This window comes from Haplochromis burtoni, unplaced genomic scaffold (assembly GCF_018398535.1).
Source record: "Haplochromis burtoni strain Fernald_Lab_line unplaced genomic scaffold, NCSU_Asbu1 Contig_95, whole genome shotgun sequence".
Lineage (NCBI taxonomy): Eukaryota > Metazoa > Chordata > Actinopteri > Cichliformes > Cichlidae > Haplochromis > Haplochromis burtoni.
In genome coordinates, this window is record NW_024582456.1 from 1,429,710 (window position 1) to 1,454,194 (window position 24,485).

Here is a 24,485-nt window from a genome sequence, read left to right on the forward strand (position 1 = left end):
ATGTATTTAGTAAGTTTTAATCTTATCAACATATAAAGTCTAATGGACCAAATGATTGCCAGGAGAGTCAAGTGCATCAGCGCATATCTGAGTTAAGGAAGGAGGGCCAGTGGTCTGCCAGTAGGCTCCCTAAGCTTGTGGAAGCCTCACGTCCAAAGTCCCACTGGGACTATCTCCTGGAGGAGATGCAGTGGATGGCAGCTGACTTTGCGCAGGAAAGGAGGTGGAAGGAAGCTGCTGCTAAGAAGGTATGACAAACGTATAATAATTAACTGAAGAAAAGAAGGGTATATCACAAATTGACACAAAAACAAAAAGGAGGAAACCCTCAGAAAGACAAACTCGTGTCTTGTGTGTCTCTGCCACAGCTCGTTCGCACATGTGCCCGTTATCATCAAGAGCAGAAGAAAAGTGAAGAGCGATCAAAGAAAGAAAGGGAAATTCATCTTCGTCACATTGCCAGCACAATCGCCCGAGAGGTGGAATTCTTCTGGTCAAACATTGAACAGGTGTGTTTGTTTATTCTTATGTATAAAAGTTTCAGGACTTATAAAGATGCCAAATATCTGTTTTGAGTGAAACCCTTTCCCCATCAGGTCGTGGAAATCAAACTCCAGTTTGAAATTTATGAGAAGAGGCTCAAAGCACTTGGCTTACAAAAAGCCAAAGGTACGTCCCATTGAGCAGGTACTGAACATGAGAGACAGAACATTTGCTCTGTATCATCAGCTTTTACTTGCTGTTGCTCCTTGTTCCAAGCTAACACATGGTAGGTTATCTGACCTGGGACAGTTCTTTTTCTATTAAACTTGTTTTATTTGCTTTACAGTATCCGGTCAGTCAGCAGCTGAGAAGGCTGATAAAGAGGTAGGTACTGCACTGGCATACCAATTAATAATAATAATATAGAAGCACATATCGTGTCTAAGATAGTTTTACAATTATACATTTTCTTTTGTAGCAGGTGACCACTTCAGTTAGAAAAAGAAAATCTAGTTTGTCCTTGGTTGATGAAGACGGTAAGTGTCAAATAATCAAGGTATATATGATTAAAAACAGAGTAAATAAAAAACAAGGATTTATAAAGACTGATTTTCCTTTTAGTTACAGATGAAGAGAGCACCATCGAGGAACAGGAGGGCATGGAAGGGGAAACGGACCACAAAGCAGAGTTGGTTGACCTTGCCAAAGATGGTACTTACTTTAATCTTTCTCTGTAACTATGCTCTATTTGCAGATTCAGGATAAAGGAAGAGAAATTTATTAGTGTGTTATTGTCTTGCTACTGCTGTGTTTATTCAGTTAAATTCATTTTTGGTGTAATCTAATGGTGCTTAAAGGGACAAGCCTTGTTGGAGACTAGGTGATTTCATAAACTCCACTGTGAGCTTTGAGACACAACACCACACACATGTCATGTGCAGGCTGTGCCTCAATTAAGAATGTTGCTTAGAAGAACTCGTAAACATAATAAACCACCCACAACTGCATACCTACCTCTTAAAATACAACTGACTGTTTTGTTTTATTGACGGCACAGAGATCGGTGAATTTAAAGTTTGACCCACCATGGCAATAAACTGTTACAGAAATTTTGAAACAGCTTAGGTAGTCTACAGGCTAAGAGATAGTTATGTCAGGTGATTATATGGCAAATATGATTAGACTATTAATTTAATATTCCACTTTTCACAAATTATGCATCCAGTTCTACAGATAAGCATCACCTCTTGCTGAAGCTCCATAGTAATAGTATTGAATTTTCATCATTTTTCCACCTCTTGCATGAGTTGAATTGATTTCAGAAGATGAAACGGTATATGGTGGATCTTGATTGGCCACAGGATGGTGCTGAAATACATTGGCAGTTATATAGATGATTAAATTACTAACGCGCAGAATTATACATTTTTGAGTTTTTTGCTACTTAGTTAATTAAAACCAGCAACTATGAAGATTAATTATCTTTGTTTCATTTTTTTTTAAAATGTTTTTGTGTTCGTCTTGCAGCTGAGATGCCCCTTGATGCTTTGATGAAGCAATATGCCGGTGCCTATACTGACACCTTTGATTGGCCACAGCCTGGTTCTCACAGTGATGAGGATGAAATGGAAGAGACTGAAGGCAAGTTTGTAATTATAAAGTTCAACTGTGCAGATAATTTTTCCCAGCCATTTGTGAATGATGAGATTCCAACATACCTCCACTTAATTTTTATTTTCTAGAAATAGAATGTGCTATCAGTCCACCGGAGGCTGTGCTGATTGACTCCCTTCTGAGTGTGGACCAGTACCGCGGTGCTGACAAAGCCGCTTCCTCTGACTCTGATGGGAAACCCTGCAAAGACATAGCCGAAGTAGCTGCAGCCACAGAGCTCATCCTGCCCAAGGGCAGCTTCAGAACCACTTCATCTGTGAGACACATCCAGATACTCACATTCACGCATTTAAACAAAAGAACATGTTTGTTTTGGTTTGTAGTTTTTTCAAACAAATTTTTTTATTCTCTCTCTTTTTTTTTTTTTTTACTAGACCCGCAGCCCAGCTCCTTTTCTATTGCATGGGTTTCTGCGTGAGTATCAGCAGATTGGTGTGGACTGGCTTGTCAGCCTTTACAAGAAGCACCTCAATGGCATCTTGGCTGATGAGACGGGCCTTGGCAAGACTGTACAGACAGTTGCTTACATGGCCCACTTGGCTGGGCAAGAGGGTATGTTGGTTTTTGGTATTCTTTTTGTTTTACAATATTGAACCTTTTTCCTGTATTTATAAATTTTGACTGGGATAAAGACAACCATGTTTTCACCACAGGCATCTGGGGGCCCCATCTCGTTGTGGTAAGAACATGCAAGTTGTTAAGTTGGGAGGTGGAGTTCAAGCGTTGGTGTCCTGGCCTTAAGATCCTCTTGTACCTTGGCAACAGAAGGGAACGGCGGTCTAAAAGAAGGGTAATTTCTTGTGTATTTAAATACAATAATATCATTGATATGATATTAAAAAGTGCTTTGAGGTGACTGTTGTTGTGATTCAGTGCTATATAAATAAAATTAAAGTGAACTGAAGAAAAAGTGTTTTTTAAGTTACCTGGTGTATATGGTTTTTGATCTGCAGTGGTGGGGGGAAGCCAACAGCTTCCATGTATGTGTTACATCCTACAAACTGCTGATGAAAGACCAGAGTCATTTTCTAAAGAGAAGGTGGAGGCACCTAGTCCTGGATGAGGTGCAGCTCATCAAAAACATGACGGAGAAACATTGGGAAACAGTTTTTTCTCTCAGAAGGTAAGCTTCTTAAAATGTTATTATTTCTAGTCAATGTGCATGTTGTTTTGGGTGAATTGCCTGATGAGATAAATTCAATGTGAGAAACTTTAAGGCTGTCTCTATGAAATTGCCCTAATTTTTTACTGGATCGTTAAAAAATTGCTCAGCTGACTGAATGAATGACAGATATTTCTGCATTTTCTAGTGAGCAACGGATTCTCCTCATCAACACTCCTCTACAGAACACTCTTAAGGAGCTGTGGACCATGATCCACTTCCTTTTGCCAGGAATCACCAGGCCTTACTCTGATTTTCCTGTTAAGGCGGGCACAGACCAGAACCAGGATTACTGCCACAAGCTAGTCATCCGCCTACACAGGGTGGGTATACCACCAGCACTCTTCTATAAATCTGTGTTACTGTGGTGTTTTCCTTTAAATTAAATATGAAAACCCTGTTACTCTTAACTGTAGATGATTCAACCTTTCATCCTGAGGCGCTCGAAAAGGGATGTGGAGAAACAGCTTCCCAAGAAGTACGAGCACATCCTAAAATGCCGACTGTCGAACAGGCAGAAGAGCCTTTATGAGGATATCCTCACTCAATCAGGGTAAAATATTTACCCCTCTCTCACAGTTTCTTTTGACACACAGCCCAGTTTATGGTATAATAAAGTTTTGGAAAAATAGCACATCATGAACTGCAATTAGATAGTTCTTTTCATTTCTATTAGTGTGTATTATGCATCCATGGGACACCAGATTTATATTAACCTGATCTTTCTGGTTAGAAAAGATACTTTATAATTTATAATTATATTGTGTCTGTTCTTTGGAGAAAACTGTAATGTGTCAAGGGAGACAGGTTTTGCACATGTCAGTTTTCTATAATCATTTCTTCTATGTGGCTGTGTTCCCCTAGAGCTCAGGAAGCACTGAAAACGGGTCATTTTGTCAGCGTGCTGCAGGTTTTGATGCAGTTACAGCGAGTTTGTAACCATCCTGAGCTGGTGGCACCCAGAGTGTCCAGTAGCTCCTATTTCTTCTCCTCTCTCGAGTATAACGTGCCATCACTGGTGCTGGGAGCAATTCAGACTGATTCGAGTAAGGTAAGTGTTTTAGTAGCGCTGCCAAACATTGTTAATGTTAATGGTACCAAGAGCAGTCAGTAAGTACCTGTAATATAAAGTCAATCCATGACAAATTTGCATAATGACTAATCTTAAAGTGACTCTACACTGTTCCACTTCTGATATTTTATCTATTCCTAATTTATTATCTCCATAGATTGCCAACCTGTCCATATTTGATCTGATCAATAATGAGAACAGACTGACCCGGTATCAGACTGAAGAGGCAGTACCCAAACTAAAGGTTACTCAGCAGCTCATAGAGGAGATCTACAACAATCCAGATCCCCCGCCAAGGCCCAAACCATGTCCAATAAAACCGATGAGGTCTGCGATATAATCTTCAAATGCTCAGATAGAATGAAATGTTCTATGTAAAGATCTTAACAAGTTTTAAAATAAAATATAACCTCAGTATTATGGCATATTTAAATCCTGTGCATTTGTTTTTCTCTGATTAGATTGTTCCAGCCAGTGCAGTATGGCACAAAACCAGAGGGCCGCTTTGCCGCCTTTGCAAATGCAGCAGGTCAGCGTCCTCCAACGAGCTCTCCTGCTACTGGCACCTCTCCATCCATCAGTCAGGCAGGCCAGACCAGGGGCAAGTCCCTGGTCACTACTTCATCAACTGCAGCCACTGCTCCTGGTAAGATCATTTCAGGGGCCCTATCCAGTATAGGACAGGAAATTAGATTCTTACATTATCTAAAGGATTCCTGGTGGTGTCCACTTCAGACTTAAATAGTACCTTTTACCTCTCATATTGTTTTTTGTTTTTTTCTTCACCCGTAAATAATGTGCCTAAACTAGTTTTAAGCTTGTGATGTGTGCAGTGTTATTTTGCATGATTTTGAGTGAGCCTAATGTACTGCTTAACAACTATTAATAGGTAGCCTTAGAGGCATACATTAGTGTTTGAAGCTCATTAAGAACTGTACTGCCTGCACATATTTTATGCACAGTGCTGCTATTTGAAAAAGTCAGATGCTTGTCCTTCAACTTTTTTGGAGAGGTTTGGTATACTTTGACTGAAAAGTTTTACTTTAAGGTTTCATATATTTAAATTTGTACTTCCATGCAGCAGTGGTGGGTTGGCAATATTGTTTTCCCCTGATATCAGCACAACCTTTATGGCAAGGCTGAATATAACACTCACTACTGGTTTCTGTCCTCAGTGACGACTGAGAATTAAGGAAAAGTCATTATATTTTAACAGAGGATGCAATGACAGTAATGGTAGACAAGTCCAATAAAGAGATGGAGGCAAAAGTCAAACATTGCAGCCTTGGCTGTTACTGACTACACTTTCACAGATTGAGCTGACAGTTTAAACACACACATTTCCCATCATACCAGCTTTTACCATAGTGGTACACAAAATTCACAGATCAATAGTCATCTCAGTTTTTCAGTTATTTCAGACCAATGAATAGATGCAATGATACATTGACATATTTTTCATTCATATTTAAAAACAAGTTTCAGGTTCACATTCAGGTTTCTCTATTTAACTATAATTTCTAATTTAATAATTAATTACCTTAGACACTGTCATACTGTCAACAACGCTGCCAAAAATAAAATATTAGATAAATAAAAATATCCATTAAGAGAAGTACACCATATGTATAATTGCAAATACATAAAGAGTGCAAATACATACGTTTAACAACATTCATTGACATTGCACACCATCTTCCATCTTTCAGTGCAAACACTGACAAGAACTTGTGAAGTGTCAGATAGTTGCAGATGGAGGTTATGCCCGACTGTTCCCATTTCTGTCTTCTGGATCACTGGACATGCCCAAGTGTATCCATTCTTCCCGTACTGAGTAGTTGGGACCAATGCACATATTTTAAGTAAAAATGTTTGCAGTTATTATCATTGACATCAGTAACAGTCCTAATAGTCGTAGCTCAGTTGGCCCACCACTGCTGAAGGAATTTATGGAAAAACTGTTTGATCATACTGATTTGACTAAATATTGGGTTACCCCTAACATGGAGTCCCATACCCCATTGCCTTGTACTTTACAGTGGTTGGAGCAGCAGCTCAGAGAGCCCAGACTACAACTCCTGTCAGCAGCAGCAACAGCACTGCAGCCTCCACTGTAGCCTCCTCTGGGAATAGTGGTATTGGACAGCATGTGTTGGGGGCTTCCCCTGTGGCCTTAGGCCAGAGCTTAGCTGGCACAGTTGTGGGATCTGTTGCTCCCAACAGCCAGCCTGGATTAACACAGGTCCCCAGGTCGACTTTAGCCCCCAGCCATGCCATCCAGCCCAGCTTAGTATCCCAGAGGCTGGTTCTTACATCCCAGGCCCAGGCACGGTTGCCTAGTAAGTGGCCTGCCCTCCCCCTCTGTCTCAGCATTTCCCCTCCACCTCTGGCACTACAGTACTGGCTGCCCTTCACTGAAGCCTTTACTCGAGGCACTGCTGATATGTGTTCACTCAGGAATTCTGGTTAAATATCTTGTATTGATTATGGTGGGGGGGAAAAAGTCCTCTAAAATTAGATCAGCAGCCATATCAGCAGCATCTCCACAGCCATAGCATTCCCCAGTTTCTTTCTTAAAACCTGCATGTACACTATGAATGTACACCACTGCACTATTTAACTTATGTTAAATCCTTGCACTTCCTTATAATATTTTTTTCTTCCACGTACTAATATTCTTTTGTCTCTTGCATCAGCCCAGCTGCAGGAAGAACTCCCAAAGCTTTGTTTCTGTTTTTGCTGTCTCTTTTATTGTTATTATTTTAGTCTGAGCTTCAGCATGAATACTAAGCATGTGAAAATGGCCCCACAGTCAAGACCTGAGAAACTGCAGTATTTAAATATATTTTTAAAAAATGAGAAAAATTTAATAAAACTAACTTATTTATATAAGTCTTAAATGGTTTCAGAAAACTTTTCAGAGTTTTCAGAAACCATTTGAATTTGGTTATTTTTCAAGTAAATTTTAGGTATGATTTTATCCTAGGATGTGTAAAAATCCTAATGTGTGCAGAAGTCAGATAAACTTCACTTAAGGATTCATGCTCCACCCCCCACAAGTAGAAAAGTCACTAGTTCGAACACCAGGCATTCAAGATAAAATCCGTGTGTCCATAAAGTGAAAATGTACCCCATCAACACCATGGCAAAGAAGGCCCTTAATCACAAGGGCGTCATTGGAGCTTCTTGATGGCCAAGACAGCAGACTGTACTGGTTATACTGGTCAGATTACAAAGGGTTTCATTCTCAGTGAATCTACTTTGAGTTTGTAGTACTTGTTTGGGGTAGACAAACATCCAAACACAACAACAAAGAAGAGGCTAAGCTGGGGGCTGTAAATCCATTATTCTCTTCTTGGAATTGGTTAAAATCAGCAGAGAAAATATATAAATGTAGCTAAGTATCTAAGACATGCTTTTAAGCCCCTTTTCCATTATTATCTCCTTGGATCGACTCAGATCAACTCTACTTGGATTAACTGGTTTTCTATTACAGTTTAGTAACTCCTAATGTGCCTGGTGTGTGTCAGAGCATCCCACAACGTACTGACTGACCAGCCAATCGATCACATGCAGTCTGACGATGTCACATTTTAGTACCTGTTCGGATCGCTTGGAACCCCGGACAAGCAGGTACTAAAAACGTACCTGGTCCCAGATACTTGGACCTAATGAAAAACCCTGAAAACCGTGGTGAACCGTGCTGAGTTGTTTGGAGTACGTACTAGTGATAGTAAAGGAAAAGAGGCTTTAGTAATCCACTCTTACAGTTTAACCACATCAAACGGATCTGCTATGGCTTTTGAGAGCGCTCTCCATCACCATCATCAAATAAAGAAATCTCTTTTTGGCAAATGCTGTTCCATTCTTGAGCAGATATTTATTATCAAGGTGCAACAAAACTGTTCTGATGACACATGGTGGCCCAGTGTAACCCTAACCCTTAGACACTTTGTGTGTCCCTCCCTCCCCCCTCCTCTTAATTAGTCACTTTTGAGTTTCAGGCTCCCTGTCTCACCTGAGGACTGTCCTTAGGCATTTTCTTCCCCTTCTGTTGCAGAGAGGAGTTGTGCTCGTTCCACTGATTAATCCACCCTGGTTCTGCATGTCTTGTCTCTTTTTTTTTCACCCTTTAACTAACTCAGTATATTGCTTTGGAACCATAAAAAGACTTTTTAGTGCTATCTGTGTTAAAGTTTTTTTTTTTTCCTGTTAAAGGTGGAGATGTGGTGAAGATTGCCCAGCTGGCTAACATAGCAGGCAGTCAGAATCGAATCTCCCAGCCAGAGACCCCTGTTACTCTGCAGTTTCAGGGCAACAAGTTCACTTTGTCCCCAAGTCAGCTCCGTCAGCTCACCACTGGACAGCCCTTGCAGCTCCAAGGTACACTTGGTAATGTATATCCCATCGTCACACTTTCTTTCCTCTCCACATATTTTTCTTCGTTCCTTGTTTTGTGTCCAACTGACTCATCCATGTAATTCTGTTGCTTTTATTTGTTGTCAGCAAAAGGTTTTTGTAAAGTTTAAGACATTATTATAATATTCTGGATGTTCCAATGTGTATAAAACTTACCATATATTTACAACATCCTTGGTCTGGTTCTGGTGCCTGACCTATGCCTTCACCTGTCAGACTCAACTAAGTGTGAAAAAAAGTCAGTTAGCAATTTATGTCTTGAATACAACTGCATTGAAATTTGTTTATTCGACTTTTGCTTTAATTTGCTTTAATTCCTGTTTATGTCGTCATTAAATCCTTCATTCAAAAACCACGACAGTTCTTTTAATTCTAGAATTTAGATTTTTCACATTTCATGCCTGTGTTATTTTCTGAGTATGCGCCACTTAATTGGTTGCTTAATGTCTCATGCATTCAGGCAACATCCTGCAGATTGTGTCAGCTCCAGGGCAGCAGATTATTAGGCCCCAGGGATCCATGGTAATGCAGACAATGCCTCAAGCTGTTCCTGCCTCCAATGCCTCAGCTACCCCTGCAGTGTCAACAGCTCAGCAAGGTGACTTGGAAACAGTGAAGACTCTGCATTATTGTTTCTACCTCTTAATCGGTTATTTTGAAAACAGCTGACATTATAATTACATCTGGCATTATATTTCTGACAGTTGTGTGACATAATATGCCAGTAGGGCTGCCACAAACGATTATTTTGATTGTTGACTAGTCACAGATTATTTTTGCGATTAGTCGACTAATCAGATCATGCATCCATTGGACGTACAACGTACAGCTTATTGCACCAGCGTGCGTCTCCGAAAACGTCGGAGCGCTTTTGAAAATATGTGGTGTCCTGATAAACTGAGTAGATATTTGAAGTTTACACGGCTACATTCTCACCTGAAAATATGTTAAACGTTTATTTTGTGACCCAGAAAGAATAATAAGAGTAATATTAAAACTAATTAGCTGTCGCCATTGTTGGAAACTGAGCAGGGCCGCGCTATGAATTCTGGGATAGGTTGGGCCACGAAGTATACACCCAACCCATCCTTCAAATCTGGGAAAATGAAGCGCGCATTTGTCGGCTGCATTTGTCAGAGTCTTTGAATCTGGACAATTTTCGTTGTGTCACTGTAACGTAATCGGCCTACTAATGCAGGCACAGGAGGATGTGGTTCCTGAATTTGGACACGGCTACGATACCGGACACTGCTTCTTCTTCTTTGGGGTTTAACGGCAGCTGGCATCCTTGTACATGCAGTGCTGCCATCTTCTGTTTCAGTCCGTTATTACACTCTTAAATCCTACTACTTATTCCTGCGTCCTTTGGGATCTTACAAAGCTTCAAACAACGCGTCGACTATTAAATTAGTCGTTGACGACCGTAATCGTGACTAGTCGACTAATAGTGGCAGCTCTATATGCGAGATTGGGCATATAATTGCACCTCTTGTCCTCCTTTCCTTCTGTTGACACTGTGGGTTTTTTTGTTTGTTTGTTTTTAAGCGGTGAGTACAAATACAAATGCCACGTCAGCCCCCATCAAGCCGCCTCCTGCAGCTCACGCTGGTTCTCAGGTCAGCACATCACTTTGCAGAAAAATCCTATTTATAATTTCAGTTTTCTGTTTCATCAAATAATTTTAGTCTAGTCACATTACAGGAAGATCAGTTCTGATTGTACCATCTGTCACTGTGATACTCAGGAGTCGTCAGAAGAAAAGACTCAACTAATGAAAGAGCGATTGAGCCGTCTCTTCGAAGCAAATGAGCAGCGCTGCAGCCGCAGAGTGTTGTATGGGTCAGACCTGCTACAGTCATGCACTTTAGGTTCAGAGCCCGGTCACTCTGCCCTGACTGCTGGAGGCTGGAGCTGGGTGGGCAGAGAGAGCTGTATCAGAGCCCAGAGAACCTGTGTGGCTACCACCTCTGCATTGAAGTCCTCTCTGCACTCTGTGGACGACTGTCTGGAGGCTGCCAGCAGCCTTTTCAAAAGGTACTTGAGATTTGTTTGTTCTGTGTTGTTATAAATCCATTCCATGAATATTTTACAGCGTGTCCTAATATTTTCTTAAATTGTATTATAGCTACAAAGGTAAAAGAAATGACCAGCTAAGATTTTATTGTTGTATTGCAAATCAGTTTTTAATTTTTCCTCTTTTAATCCAAATATCTAATGAACATCTATGCTTATATGTGCTGCCTTTTAGACTGGTATGCATGGTGCCTCCAGCTGTGGCTTCAGCTCCTCACCTGTATGCAGCCAATCCCCCAGTTCCCTACAGACTTGAGCAGAAGTCCCTTCGCCGTCAGGTTCAGGAGGCCTCTCTCCCTCACAGCGCAGACATCCACTTAGCATCCACACATCTCTTCTGTTGTCCTGACTTGCAGTTAATGCAAATGGACTCAGGTTAGTCCATGTAACACACCATTGCACCTGGTTAAAACAAACAACTCTGACCTCTGATTTTGTTCATCAAAGGTGAAGAAGCACCTTGTTTTAGGCTGTAACTCAAGAACTGATGCTAGTTTTTACAAGACTTCACAAGTTATTAGTATTCAACAAAATAAAAGTGCTAAATATTTATTTATATTCAATAATTTTGACTTTCACCATTATCATTTAAAATTAGCAAAAGATGAAACCTGCAGCTCTCTCTCCCTTTTTCATTGACTCTATGTTCACTTCCCTGTTGTTTCTCTTCAGTCTGTAGATTGCTTCATTGAGGGGAAAATGTAATTGGGGCCAAAAGTTTGACATATAACCACAAAAGCTGAGAAACCAACATGACAATTAAGAGAAATGTATTCTGTCTTTCTGTTCCTCACCCTCCAATCACATCTCTGCACCTACACATGCATTACTGTGTGACCGGAGTTATTGATGTTGACTAGAAGTAAAATACAAGAGTAGACAAACAAGAAATCCAGTCACTTCAGTCATAAACTTGAGAACAAAAGAATGGATACATAGAATATTAAACATGTTAATGCCCTATTAAACATAGCGCATTAACACATTTGATTGTAAAAAGAGGTACCAGAACTAGGTGTCAGTGACCTGTGATGACTGTCAGTCATCAGTGACACACAAGCCACAGCAAGCTAGAACTGTCACACCTATTCTTTTAAAGCTCTATACGGTGTTCTTACTAAAAACATAACAGAAAAAAGGTTCCAGGTAAGGACAAACATCTCCTGCTTACACAGGCTGAGTGACTCCTCTCACGTTTTGCCTTGGATCTGCCTTGGATAATAACATGATAATTTTCTTTCCCAAAGGTAAACTGGAAGCTCTTGCCATCCTGCTGCAGAAGCTGAAGTCAGAGAGTCGCCGTGTCCTCATCTTTACACAGATGTTGAAGATGCTAGACATCCTGGAGGCCTTCCTAGATTACAGACAGCTCACTTACGTGCGCATTGATGAGAGCTTCAGTTGTGATGAAAGACAGGTAAAATCACACCACATTTGATTTGTTCCTTATAAACATTTTTGCTGAATTCAATTCAATTTTATTTATATAGCGCCAAATCACAACAAAAGTTGCCTCAAGGCGCTTCATAGATACAGAGAAAAACCCAACAATCATATGACCCCCTATGAGCAAGCACTTTGGCGACAGTGGGAAGGAAAAACTCCCTTTTAACAGGAAGAAACCTCCGGCAGAACCAGGCTCAGGGAGGGGCGGCCATCTGCTGCGACCGGTTGGGGTGAGAGAAGGAAGACAGGATAAAGACATGCTGTGGAAGAGAGACAGAGGTTAATAACAGATATGATTCAATGCAGAGAGGTCTATTAATACATAGTGAGTGAGAAAGGTGACTGGAAAGGAAAAACTCAATGCATCATGGGAATCCCCCGGCAGCCTACGTCTATTGCAGCATAACTAAGGGAGGATTCAGGGTCACCTGGTCCAGCCCTAACTATATGCTTTAGCAAAAAGGAAAGTTTTAAGCCTAATCTTTGAAAAGTAGAGATAGTGTCTGTCTCCTGAATCCAAACTGGAAGCTGGTTCCACAGAAGAGGGGCCTGAAAACTGAAGGCTCTGCCTCCCATTCTACTTTTAAATACTCTAGGAACAACAAGTAGGCCTGCAGAGCGAGAGCGAAGTGCTCTAATAGGGTGATATGGTACTACAAGGTCATTAAGATAAGATGGGGCCTGATTATTTAAGACCTTGTATGTGAGGAGCAGGATTTTGAATTCAATTCTGGATTTAACAGGAAGCCAATGAAGGGAAGCCAAAACAGGAGAAATATGCTCTCTCTTTCTAGTCCCTGTCAGGACTCTTGCTGCAGCATTTTGGATTAGCTGAAGGCTTTTCAGTGAGTTTTTTGGACATCCTGATAATAATGAATTACAGTAGTCCAGCCTGGAAGTAATAAATGCATGAACTAGTTTTTCAGCGTCACTCTGAGACAGGATATTTCTAATTGAAGGACATATCCTGGTCAAAAATGACTCCAAGGTTCCTCACCGCGTTACTGGAGGCCAAGGTAATGCCATCCAGAATAAGAATCTGGTTAGATACCATATTTCTAAGCTTTTCATGGCTGAGTACAATAACCTCAGTTTTATCTGAATTAAGAAGCAGAAAGTTAGCGGCCATCCAGGTCTTTATGTCTTTAAGACATTCCTGCAGTTTAACTAATTGGTGTGTGTTATCTGGCTTCATGGACAGATAGAGCTGGGTGTCATCTGCATAGCAGTGAAAATGTATGCTATGTCTTCTAATGATGCTGCCTAAGGGAAGCATGTATAATGTAAACAGAATTGGTCCTAGCACTGAACCCTGTGGAACTCCATAATTAACCTCAGTGTGTGAAGAGGACTCTCCATTTACATGCACAAACTGGAGTCTATTAGATAGATATGATACAAACCACTGCAGCGCAGTACCTGTAATACCTACAGCATGTTCTAATCGCTCTAATAGGATATTATGGTCGACAGTATCGAATGCTGCACTGAGGTCTAGCAGGACAAGCACAGAGATGAGTCCACTGTCAGAGGCCATAAGAAGATCATTTGTAACCTTCACTAAAGCTGTTTCTGTGCTGTGATGAGCTCTGAAACCTGACTGAAACTCTTCAAATAAACCATTCCTCTGCAGATGATCTGTTTAAAGAAATGAATGTTGACAGAGGGTCTTGTCATTTTAAATATTTTAATGTGAATTAAACTATTTTCCCCCTTATCTGTCTTTTTTTAATAAGTCAAGGTTGGGGGGAAGGGATCTTTGAGTTAATTTGTTTTCAATTACAAATAAGCTATAGATGCAGGCAACTAAGGCTACATTCACACTGCAGGCGAAAGCGCATCAAATCCGATTTTTTATTTTTTTTTAATTTTTTTGACCCTATGCGACCCATATCCGATCATGGTATGACAGTGTGAACGGCACAAATCCGATATTTTCATATCCGATCTGGGTCACTTTGGTAAGTGGTACTGAATCCGATACATATCCGATGTTTTAGAAAGCGACTGCTGTTTGAACGGTCATGTCGCATTAAATCCGTCTTTTACGTCACTGACACAAGACAGACGCCAATTATCAGCGCCAGAGAACCGCCCGAGAAGACATCGCAAACGCTTCCTGGCCATCCCATGTAGATGTCAGTGAAAATGTTGGGAAGACAACGTTGGAGAAACGTGAACATTTTATTTGTACTGTATAATCTGCAGATTCTGACAGAAATCTGCAACTATCCTTTGAAGCACCGCTCCTCTAAAACAGCAATAAGGATAATTATTAGGTTACATTTACATTATTATGTAAATAACAAAATAACTTGAAGCAAAAATTGGGAAACGTAAAGTCCAAAGTCTTTATATTAAGGGCCATCAGTCAAACAATATTGTTTGCTCTGGGTCTAAACAGAGCGCGTTGTGTGTGACATCTTCTTTTGCGCATGCGGGCCGCTTTGAGGGTTCACACTACAGAGTGTTTGCTGGTTGCATTTTATTTGTAGTGTGAACATGCAGACAAAAAAATCGGATTTGATCAAAAAATCGGAATTGAGCATTAACACCTGCAGTGTGAACATAGCCTTACTGACAACAGCAGTCTCAAAAATAAACAATGAAGATAAAAATGTCTAAAGCATCTGTTTCATATTAGAAAGGATAGTTTGTATATTTACATGGCAAAGTAAATGCATGAGTACATCGTGTTTTAAAACTAAACTGCGCTGTCAACTACTTCTTCAACTCTGTTCATTCGTTGCGTGCCTGCAGGAAAATATGAAGAAGTTCAACAGGAACAGGCAGGTGTTCTGCAGCATCCTCACCAACCGCTGCTGTTCTGCAGTTGGGACTGTGTTTGACGCAGACACCATCATCTTCTACGACACAGACCTCAATCCCAGCATGGACGCACGCACCCAGGAGTGGTGCGACAAAATAGGGCGTTCCAAGGATATTCACATATACAGGTGATATTATAAAAACAAGGCATTCTGATTTTGTTTCTATTTTTTGTGCTCCTTATTCCGCCCCCAGATAAAACAGTTTTACCTTATAACAGTGTTACTGAAGGACTCGACTTGCGGTTTTATTCACTTTTGCATGTCCCAAGGTTGGAGAGTGGGAATTCTATTGAGGAGAAGCTCCTGAAGAATGGTACCAAGGACCTGATAAGAGAGGTGGCTGCTCAGGGTACTGACTACACCTTGGCTTTCCTCACTCAAGTAAGATAAACTCACTGAAGCTTCTACCGATATTCAGACTATAAATATATGGAAAAAAGGTTTAGATCCCGCATTATTTAGTTCTACCCAAGACATGAAATAACTGTCCTGATATTGTGTGTTTGTAGCGGACAATCCAGGATTTGTTTGAAGTGGAGGCAGGCTCAGGAGAGAAGGTGGAGGAGTTTGTCGTCCTTCACCAGGAGCCTTCAGCCTCTGAGGCCATCTCTCCCAGAGTAGCTAGACCATACATCCAGGCTCTCCAAAGCATAAACTTGGATGCCCTGTCAGAAGATGAAGAGCTGCATCGGCAAAAGCAGGAGGACGAGTTGCCAGACCAGGAGTTAACAGAGCGGGACCAGGAGTCAGAAATCCACGCCAAAGAAGAGCCTGCTCAGATAGAAGAGCTTAATGCAGTCATGGAACAGGTGGGTTTGCTTATTTTTTAATTAATATATGCAGCTTGAAAACTGGTTAAGCAAAAATAAATTACCATAACATTAAACGCTGGTTTGTTTTGTTTTTTCATTCACTCATCATTGAAACAGCTTACACCTATCGAAAGATATGCCCTGCATTATTTGGAGTACCTCCACGTCAGCGATGATGAAAAAGCTCTAAGGGTGAGAGTTAAGGCACATCTTTACAGATTAATTGCAGTGAAAATGTGGAAATCTGTTCCTGAACAGGTTTTTATTTTTGTTGTTTTGTTCCTCAGGAGAAGTTGGAGTGTTCAAAGAGAAGCTGGGAGCTGCAGCAGTTGCAAAGGTTGAAGGAGGAGGAGCAACAGCAGCACATGATGGAGGGAGATGAAGATCTCTTCACCTACACCAGAGAGGATGCCTACAACATGGTGGGTGGGACGATTTCATCTCTGCTAATCAAGAAGAAGTGGTGCGTGGATTATTGTGCTGTAGTTGACCTGAACCTTTTCTCTGTACTTCAACAGGAGTATGTGTTTGATGCGGAGGATGGCCACACAGAAATTATGCCGGTAAGATGCCACATGTGACCTTATCTGTAAATGTTTACACAGATTCTTGAATGATGTAGACGCCTGTATCTCTTCCTCATTCGATGTACTTACATTGAGCCACAACGTGAAATCCTATTTTTGCCTTTGGACGGTTTTTGACATGTGGTTTTCCACCATAGCTTTGGACTCCACCCACACCACCACAGGATGACAACGACATCTACATTGATTCTGTAATGATGCTGATGTATGACACCACACCCATGCCAGAGTCCAAGTTGCCTCCTGTCTACATTCGCAAGGAGCATAAGAGACTGAAGATGGATCCCTCAGGTAAGAAAATATCTCTCCTTTTAGAGAAGTTGTTGTAAATCTTGGGTTAAAGACCAGAAGAATGGACAAAATGCAAAAGTATCATTGCAAGTTTGTTTGGTTTTCTCCCCTAACTTGAGTGTGTTTCTTCAGCAGCAGCCAGAAAGAAGAAAAAGGGCCACGGGGAGACGGTCATTCCTCCCCGTTCCCTTTTTGAAAAAGCCAGTATGCTCAAAGTTCGCCGTGAGGTTAAAGACCAGAAAAAGAATTTCTCCCTCAAGCAGCAAGCACCCTTTGCCAAGCCCCTCCCCTCGCTGGCTAAACCTGCCACGGAGGCAGGGCAGGACAATCCAGAGTGGCTCATCAGTGAAGACTGGGCCCTGCTTCAGGTACTGGCTTTATTTACTCCTGCCTCCATGATGCTCTAAGCATCGTTAATCCATCCTGTGTTGCATTTCAGTTAACATGTTATCTTTGCTGTGTGTCCGTTAGGCTGTGAAGCAGCTGTTGGAGTTGCCGCTCAACCTGACAATCGTGTCTCCTGCGCACACTCCTAACTGGGATCTGGTGAGTGATGTGGTGAACTCCTGCAGCCGCATCTACCGCTCACCCAAACAGTGTCGCAATCGCTACGAGAACGTCATCATTCCCAGGGAAGAGGGCAAGGTAATGAAAACAGGGTCATGTACTTTACTGTCTTGCACACATTTTGCTTGTTTGTCTCAACAATCACTCTTGGGTTTTTTTCCTTTTCTTTTTTTTTTAAGTTGGTGTATGAGGCAAACCCCAAGAAGAAAACCAAGAGTATATACAAGGTACTCTGTCTTGCTTGGTCTTTGCGTTCAGCCGTTATTTCTTCTTGAATAATGGGGATCATTTTTATTCTTTTTGTGTGTCCACGTTTAGTCTAAGAACAGCCGTCCTCTGAGGACCTGTCAGATCTACACACAGGATGACAATGCCACTCACATCCAGCTCTACAACAGCCGCTTTGAACTCATGAAGATCATTGCCAGCAAGAGAAGCCCACCAATCAAACCACTGTAAGTACTGAGAATTTGAGAAAAAAAAACCTACATTAACAAAATAAAAAAAAATGTAGTGCAATTATGTTGAGATAAGATATTGCCGTTTAAATGCATTCATCTATACTGCTTACAGACTCGGCATGAATCCATTTCAGAAGAACCCCAAGCATGCGTCTGTCTTGGCAGAAAGGTGCGACTTAAGTTTGTAATCACTGGGAATCAAAACCTGAAATCATTAAGCAAACAAAGAAACAAAGAAGTTTAAGGTTTTTTCTCATTTTCAGTGGGATCAGCTACGATAAGCCGCTACCTCCCATCCAGGTGGCATCTCAGCGGGCTGAAAGGATTGCCAAAGAGAAAAAGGTGCTTATCAGCAGTGTGCCTCCACTTATGTTTTTATTTATCCAGGTGCTATGCCATGCTAGGAGAATGTAAGACTTATTACAGCAAATGTCTGTGAATAATTCTTTAGGTGTTGAGAGAAATCTGGTTAATATTAGTTTCCACCTGTCAGGACAGTTTTCATGCATGCGGTGCACAAAGGTAGTAGTCTACACACTGTAGCTGTTGGATTTAAAAGGAATTATGCTATTATCTAGATATAAATCAGTGATCACTCCAAATGTTTTAATAGTATAAAAATTGGAGAAAAAAAACAAGAGTGAACTACTAAAAACAGACGACCATGCATCATCTTCAGTCTGGTTTTCATCCATCTTTACAAATATATTTGCTTTTGTGTTGCCTCCATGCATTGTTTGTGGATGTGTGTGTTTGCAGGCTCTTGCAGAGCAACAGAAGGCTCAGCAGTTGGCCCAGCAGCAGACTGGAGCCCCCCAGGCTCAGGCCGCACCTGGCCAAGCCCAGGCTCCTGCTTCTGGCCAGGCCCAGGTCCCTCAGGCTGCAGCAGTCGCCGGAGCTCCTGCTGTGCCTAACGCCGTACTGGTGAGACTCAGTAGTTGAGCTATATGTTTTTACATAGTCAGATCCAAAACGAGCTAATGGAAACTTTAAACATGCTTATCATGTTTCACAGGCTGGGGGCATAAAAAATGCCACTGTGGGCACTACCATTCAGGCTGGTATGTACACACACACACACACACACACACACACACACACACACACACACACACACACACACATATATGGTTTAGATTACAGTGCAGCTTGTGTCCCAGTACTTAATTCCTTTCACTTTGTTTCTTCTAGCCACTGTTGGGGGGAATGTGATTGTCAACACAATAGCTGGAGTTCCTCAAAGCCCTTTCCAGCCCAACAAACGCCTGGCGTCTTCGGTCATCCCAGGAACGCTGTCTGTGAGTCGTGCTTTCTTATCGCTGGTGACCTGGCACTATTAACATACAGTGATATAAATAGTATTTGGATTGGAATAAAGCAGCAAACTCAGTCATCGAAACCTTTATTCATACTATCGCTGTTATTTTGATTAATGTAGCCTGCAGGTACAGCTGGAGCACAGGTGGTCCATGCACAACAGAGGACTGTGACAGCTACTGCTGCCCCGGCTGAGGTGGTTGCCATAGCTACAGGTCAGGCTGTTAGAGCGGTTACCCCAGTGACAGCATCTGCAGTAGTTTCTACCACTATGAGCCCAGTGCGCTCACTGGTCACTCAGGTCACACCAGGTAACGAGCTTATCACTGGCTTTTTTCAGGTGCACATTTTGTTTTACAGCCCTGACCTTTTCTCTGTCCTTTTTCATGCATCGACTGTGCTGTCTCAAGGAAAGCCTATCAGCGCAGCCCAGCTCCATGTGCTCAGACAGCATCTGCCACAGGCTACATCCCCTCAGATGAAAGCCGTTAGCAAAGCCCAGGTACGTCACTACCACCTTTGTAGAATAACTACACCAAATGCAACAGTAACAGTCGCTTATAGAAAAAGTCATTTAATCTCTTGCATAAGGTGGACCTGTGGTTATGATTAGACAGATGTTAATAATAATAATTGACAGATGACAATATTTCCGTTTTACCCACTAAACAATGCAGTGCACTATTTTCTCAATGTGTGTAAGTATGACCTCTAAGTTAACTTGCATGGAAATATCTGTGTGACTTTTTTCTTCTTCTTTTTTTTCTTATTTTTAAGGTGCACAAGCAAAAGTTGCAGCAACAGGCAACAGCAACTCAGGGCCAACAGGCTGCAGGGGCCCAGCAGGCCGCACAGGTGCCAGCTGCACAGACTGTACAAGCTAATCCTCAGCTAGCAGCTGTGACAACACAACGACCTGTGCTGGCCACCAACCTGCAGATGGGCAGATTGGTAAGATTAGAGAAATAGTGATTAGATATTGATGCAGTTGTGCAATACAACAAGATAAATGCTATTTTCAGCATATATTATCAACAGAGATCTAAAAGATATAACATTAAGAGAGACTGTTACAATTCACTGGTGGATCCCCAGAAACACTGCCCTCAGCTTATGTTAGTGATTGAGCTTGTGCCACCTTTCTTACTCTTGTTCTTTTCACCCTGCAGACTGCTCGAGTACCCAATCAGAGCCAGATTCAGGCCCAGGCAGGACAGACAGCTCAGGTGACTCTGACCAAGCCTCCTGTAGTTTCTGTGCCAGCTGTGGTCTCATCAGCCGGAGTCACTACATTGCCAGTGACTGTAGCAGGCATTAGTGTGGCTATCGGTCAGGCCCAGAAAACAGGTGTGTTGAAATTCTTGAATTGCATACATCACAAGATGCAACGGTATTTGCTGCTGATAATACCTGCATCATTTGGATTGGAAACCCTTTTATAGTAGCAAAATGTATGTTCTCATCATCACGATCTTCTAATATGTCTTTTATTCTGACGCACTTTCTCCGTTCTGTCAGGTGTCCCCTTCCAACAGATGCAGGTCCAGCAGCTGATTCAGATGAAGAAACAGCAGCAGACAGTTCAGGTGGCAGCTGCACCCCAGCAGAAGGCAGGGCAGCCACAGCCAGGACAGGCCACTGTACAGCAAAAGGTAATGTCTTTGTTTACATATAGAGATTTGTGTTTATTGAGAGTATCAGGAAGTAATAGTTCACTAGTAATATTACTGTATTCGATAGAGCCAGTCACAGTATTTAATGTATTTTCATTTCCCTTAGATTGGCACACAGCAAGTGACAGTCCAGACCGCCCAGCAAGGTCAGCAGCCACAGCAAAAGGTGACCTATACCACCACCCAACTCCAATCGGGAATCAAGACCCAGTTCTTCGCTACATCGCTCCCCCAGGGCCAGAAACCAGCTGGAGGCCAGCAAATCCAGGTGCATCATCAGTGGCAACCCATACAACAGAGTACTTTCAGTGAAATATCGAGATTGTGTGTATGTTAACATTTTGTTGTTTACTACTCATATCAGCTGCCTAAGATCCCGCAAATAGTGCAGCAGCAACCAACTGTGGCCAATATTCAACAACTTGTGTCTTCTCCTCAGCAGGTAAGAGTTTTAGGCTTTTTACTAGATTGATTCTACAGACATTGGAATAACCATCACTGCAGGCTTTCACGTGTGCTGCCATTGCCAAAATGCTTATATTTGATCTGGTATTATGTCCTCACTGGTGACAGATGCAACTGAATGTTTTGTGTTTTCAAGTTGTCCATCCCATTCACCCTCTCACAAATATAAATAATCTATTTTATTACATCTGGCACAATTGTTGTCTTACATGTGAATGAACTGATAAAGTATGAGGTCAAGGTGGGACCTTGCAAAACTCTTTGGCCATAACTCAAGGATTTGGACACTAATTAAAAGGCTTAAAATTCTCCAGCACAGAATTCCAGCTCGAGGCCAGGTTGACGTTAATAAATAGTTAATATTGTTTGAAAGGGTTTTTTTGTTCCGTTTTGTTTTTTCACACGGTCACTCAAGCAGGAATCTAGTTTCCTATATTTACAGCAATAAATAGGCTGTTCCTTTGTTGCACACAGTTAAGAGATTAAAGGAGGAGGGAGCATTAAAAGTTTGAAAGATGGGCATATTTTATCCTTTGAGGCTTGTATTTAGAACCAATTGTAGACTACAGCTTTCAGCTGAAACCAAGGGTGACTGTTTGGATCGTGTGAGCGAGGATTCACGTTTAGCAACAAATAGATGTGCTCTTGTCTTTGTGAAAGGGGTCATGCTATCATCCGTCACGCTTACAGCACTGTGCTGTTTTAATTCATCATTGATGTGAAGTTATGCACAATTTGGTGAAGCTGACCAGAGTGTGTAGGGTAAAATATCAGATAAGATTTCTGTGGGGTCACTTTGTTTTGTTGTCTTTGTCACACTGAACCTTTTGACAGTTCATTTTCATTTCCGAATTTATTTGATTCATCACCGAATCAAATAAAAGCTTTGATATGCAGGAGAAAGGTTCGTATCAGATCTTTGAGACAGGATGGAAATGTTTAGTCTGTGTTGTTTCTCTTTAGATCCAGGCTCAGCCTCAGACTGTGACTCTGACCCAGGCTGCCACATCAGCTCCCGCTCAGGTGCAGATGATTCCCGCTGGTACGGCGACAGCCCAGGTGGTCCAGCAGAAGATCATCCAGCAACAGGTGGTGACCGCAGCCGCCTCACCCCAGATCCAGACACCACCTCCACACAGCCCAGCCCAGCAGCCCGCTGCAACCACTACTGCCGAGTCCCCGGTGCAGCAGTCCGCTCAGCCACAGCAGGCCTCCAAGGGTCAGGCTCGCCAGGGGGGCATCAGAGCCAAAACCCCTGCCAAGCCCAGTGGGGGAAGCAGTTAGGAGATACACACTAATGAGACTGTATGTACCGAGCGTTTTCCCGCAGTACAATGACGAGGTCGTGCTTTCTTGTGGATCCTGCAACAACAACAAACCTTTACTTTACTCCAACCTCTCTAATCTTGTGTTCAACATGATTTCAGTGCTTGTATCTAAATCATTCTGGGAGATCAATCATGATGCTTCTGCCAATAATTCTGCTGGGATCCATAACTATCTCTCACTTGATCAATAACATTCTGCTCTTCATTTGTTTGTTGTAGAGCGTTTCTCGAAATTTCCCCCACACCTACCACATAATCTCACCGTATGACAGCAGTCACGCCTTCTGCACAGTGGTTATATGACTCAACAGATGTATGAGGCTGAGGATTATGGGTGATTTTTGTTTGTTTGGTTGTTTTTTTGTTTTTTTTTTGCATTGGGAAATGAGCTCTCTATTAGAATAAGTGTATTCATAAATAGTCTTGTTTTATGTCCAATTCTCTTGTTGTCTATAGATACTGAATGGAGAATAATGCACGTTCCTTTAGTCTTTTTTTTTTATTATTATTATTTCAGCAAATACACTGTAAACATGTACTTTAGTATTTTGTTTCCTCATAAATTCTCCTTTTTTTATCGATGTGAAAGGAAAAAAAACATGTAAATATCAACAGCGGACATTTGTACTTGTAAAGTAGTTGTGTTTTCATTGGATTTTTCAGCCCAATTGTAATAAAGTGTTTTGTTTTTATACACAAATTCATCTTTTCCTTTCATTAAATCGTTGTAAGTACTTTGAAATCTTGTGACTTCTTACATCTTATTTCAGCACACATCCTCTTTTGCTTTTACAGCCTTGTACACTGTGGAAATAAACACTTGATTTGAAGAGTTAAGACTAGAAAATAAATCAGTTTGTCTGCAAGACCTGTAAGATTATTACACTTGTTAAGATTTCTTCAGTTGAAGGCCAGAAAATAAAAAAACTTGAAAGACCCTTCACCCTAAGCCTAAATTGAGTTCTAGCTGCAGAGCCACATAATCTGGTCTGCACTTACTCAGCACCTTTAAACCTACAGAGCCCTTAATGTTGTTCAGTTTCATTCGTTTACACACACACACACGGTGTTGGAGCAGCAAACCCAAGAACACTTTAGGATGCAGAGGAGTCAGACATCAAGTCACTGAAACCACAGCTGACCCCCTCTGATGTGTGCATCAGCTTCAAGTTAAACCACCGTTACACCGCCTCATTTTGGTCCATATCACATTATGGCATGACACAGTTGCTGCAAATTTCCCAGCTCCACATCCATGATGTGAATCACCTGTTTCACCACATCCCAATGTGCTCTATTGAACTGAGATAAAGTGACTGTGGAAGCCATTCAAGTACAAAGAAGTAATGTCATGTTCAAGAAACCAGTTTGAGATGAGCTTTGTGACAAGGCGCATTATCCTGCTGGAACCAGTCAACAGACGATGAGTACACTGGTCTTAAAGGGATGGACATGGCCAGCAACAATACTCGGGTAGGCTGTTACATTTTACTGCGCAAAACAAAATATACTCCACACCATTACACCACCAGTAGCGTGAACTGTTGATCCATGCTGTTCATGCCAAATTCTGACTCTGCCATCCAAATTTTATCAGACCAGGCAACACTTTTCCAATCTTCTTTTGTACGATTTTGAATGGTAGCTTCAGTTTCTTGTTCTTAGCTGACAGGTGTGGCACCGGGTGTGGTCTTCTGCTGGTCCAGCTCTGCTGCTTCAAGGTTTGATGTGCACTTCTGCACACCTCAGTTGTAACGTGTGTGACTTCCTGTTGCCTTCCTCTTAGCTTGAAGCGGTCTGGCCGTGAACTCTGAGATCAACAAA

General features: G+C 41.7%; 1 protein-coding gene across 7 annotated transcripts in view; it reads left to right on the forward strand.

The window, feature by feature from the left end:
• The window catches only part of ep400 (E1A binding protein p400), a 29,524-nt gene extending 6,129 nt beyond the window's left edge, over positions 1–23,395 (forward strand). For 2 of the 7 annotated variants that reach the window (XM_042222794.1, XM_042222798.1), the window contains 47 exons: positions 39–248; positions 369–509; positions 597–669; positions 830–867; positions 962–1,019; positions 1,105–1,194; positions 2,011–2,124; positions 2,226–2,413; positions 2,532–2,709; positions 2,811–2,947; positions 3,111–3,280; positions 3,468–3,642; positions 3,736–3,872; positions 4,184–4,370; positions 4,549–4,718; positions 4,853–5,037; positions 6,431–6,730; positions 8,610–8,783; positions 9,271–9,408; positions 10,356–10,426; positions 10,555–10,844; positions 11,059–11,258; positions 12,131–12,300; positions 15,090–15,286; positions 15,430–15,541; positions 15,670–15,969; positions 16,090–16,164; positions 16,260–16,394; positions 16,491–16,535; positions 16,697–16,850; positions 16,983–17,218; positions 17,322–17,495; positions 17,597–17,644; positions 17,736–17,872; positions 17,991–18,047; positions 18,142–18,220; positions 18,638–18,802; positions 18,894–18,939; positions 19,070–19,176; positions 19,317–19,506; positions 19,606–19,697; positions 19,973–20,146; positions 20,365–20,542; positions 20,714–20,847; positions 20,975–21,136; positions 21,233–21,310; positions 22,297–23,395. In XM_042222794.1, coding sequence (XP_042078728.1) covers positions 39–248; positions 369–509; positions 597–669; positions 830–867; positions 962–1,019; positions 1,105–1,194; positions 2,011–2,124; positions 2,226–2,413; positions 2,532–2,709; positions 2,811–2,947; positions 3,111–3,280; positions 3,468–3,642; positions 3,736–3,872; positions 4,184–4,370; positions 4,549–4,718; positions 4,853–5,037; positions 6,431–6,730; positions 8,610–8,783; positions 9,271–9,408; positions 10,356–10,426; positions 10,555–10,844; positions 11,059–11,258; positions 12,131–12,300; positions 15,090–15,286; positions 15,430–15,541; positions 15,670–15,969; positions 16,090–16,164; positions 16,260–16,394; positions 16,491–16,535; positions 16,697–16,850; positions 16,983–17,218; positions 17,322–17,495; positions 17,597–17,644; positions 17,736–17,872; positions 17,991–18,047; positions 18,142–18,220; positions 18,638–18,802; positions 18,894–18,939; positions 19,070–19,176; positions 19,317–19,506; positions 19,606–19,697; positions 19,973–20,146; positions 20,365–20,542; positions 20,714–20,847; positions 20,975–21,136; positions 21,233–21,310; positions 22,297–22,617 — 6,990 coding nt within the window. In that variant the 3' untranslated portion in view covers positions 22,618–23,395. The remainder of the gene's footprint in view (positions 1–38; positions 249–368; positions 510–596; positions 670–829; positions 868–961; positions 1,020–1,104; positions 1,195–2,010; positions 2,125–2,225; positions 2,414–2,531; positions 2,710–2,810; positions 2,948–3,110; positions 3,281–3,467; positions 3,643–3,735; positions 3,873–4,183; positions 4,371–4,548; positions 4,719–4,852; positions 5,038–6,430; positions 6,731–8,609; positions 8,784–9,270; positions 9,409–10,355; positions 10,427–10,554; positions 10,845–11,058; positions 11,259–12,130; positions 12,301–15,089; positions 15,287–15,429; positions 15,542–15,669; positions 15,970–16,089; positions 16,165–16,259; positions 16,395–16,490; positions 16,536–16,696; positions 16,851–16,982; positions 17,219–17,321; positions 17,496–17,596; positions 17,645–17,735; positions 17,873–17,990; positions 18,048–18,141; positions 18,221–18,637; positions 18,803–18,893; positions 18,940–19,069; positions 19,177–19,316; positions 19,507–19,605; positions 19,698–19,972; positions 20,147–20,364; positions 20,543–20,713; positions 20,848–20,974; positions 21,137–21,232; positions 21,311–22,296) is intronic. The other 5 variants (XM_042222795.1, XM_042222797.1, XM_042222796.1 and 2 more) reach the window with 5 other exon arrangements.
• Positions 23,396–24,485: the final 1,090 nt, after the last annotated feature.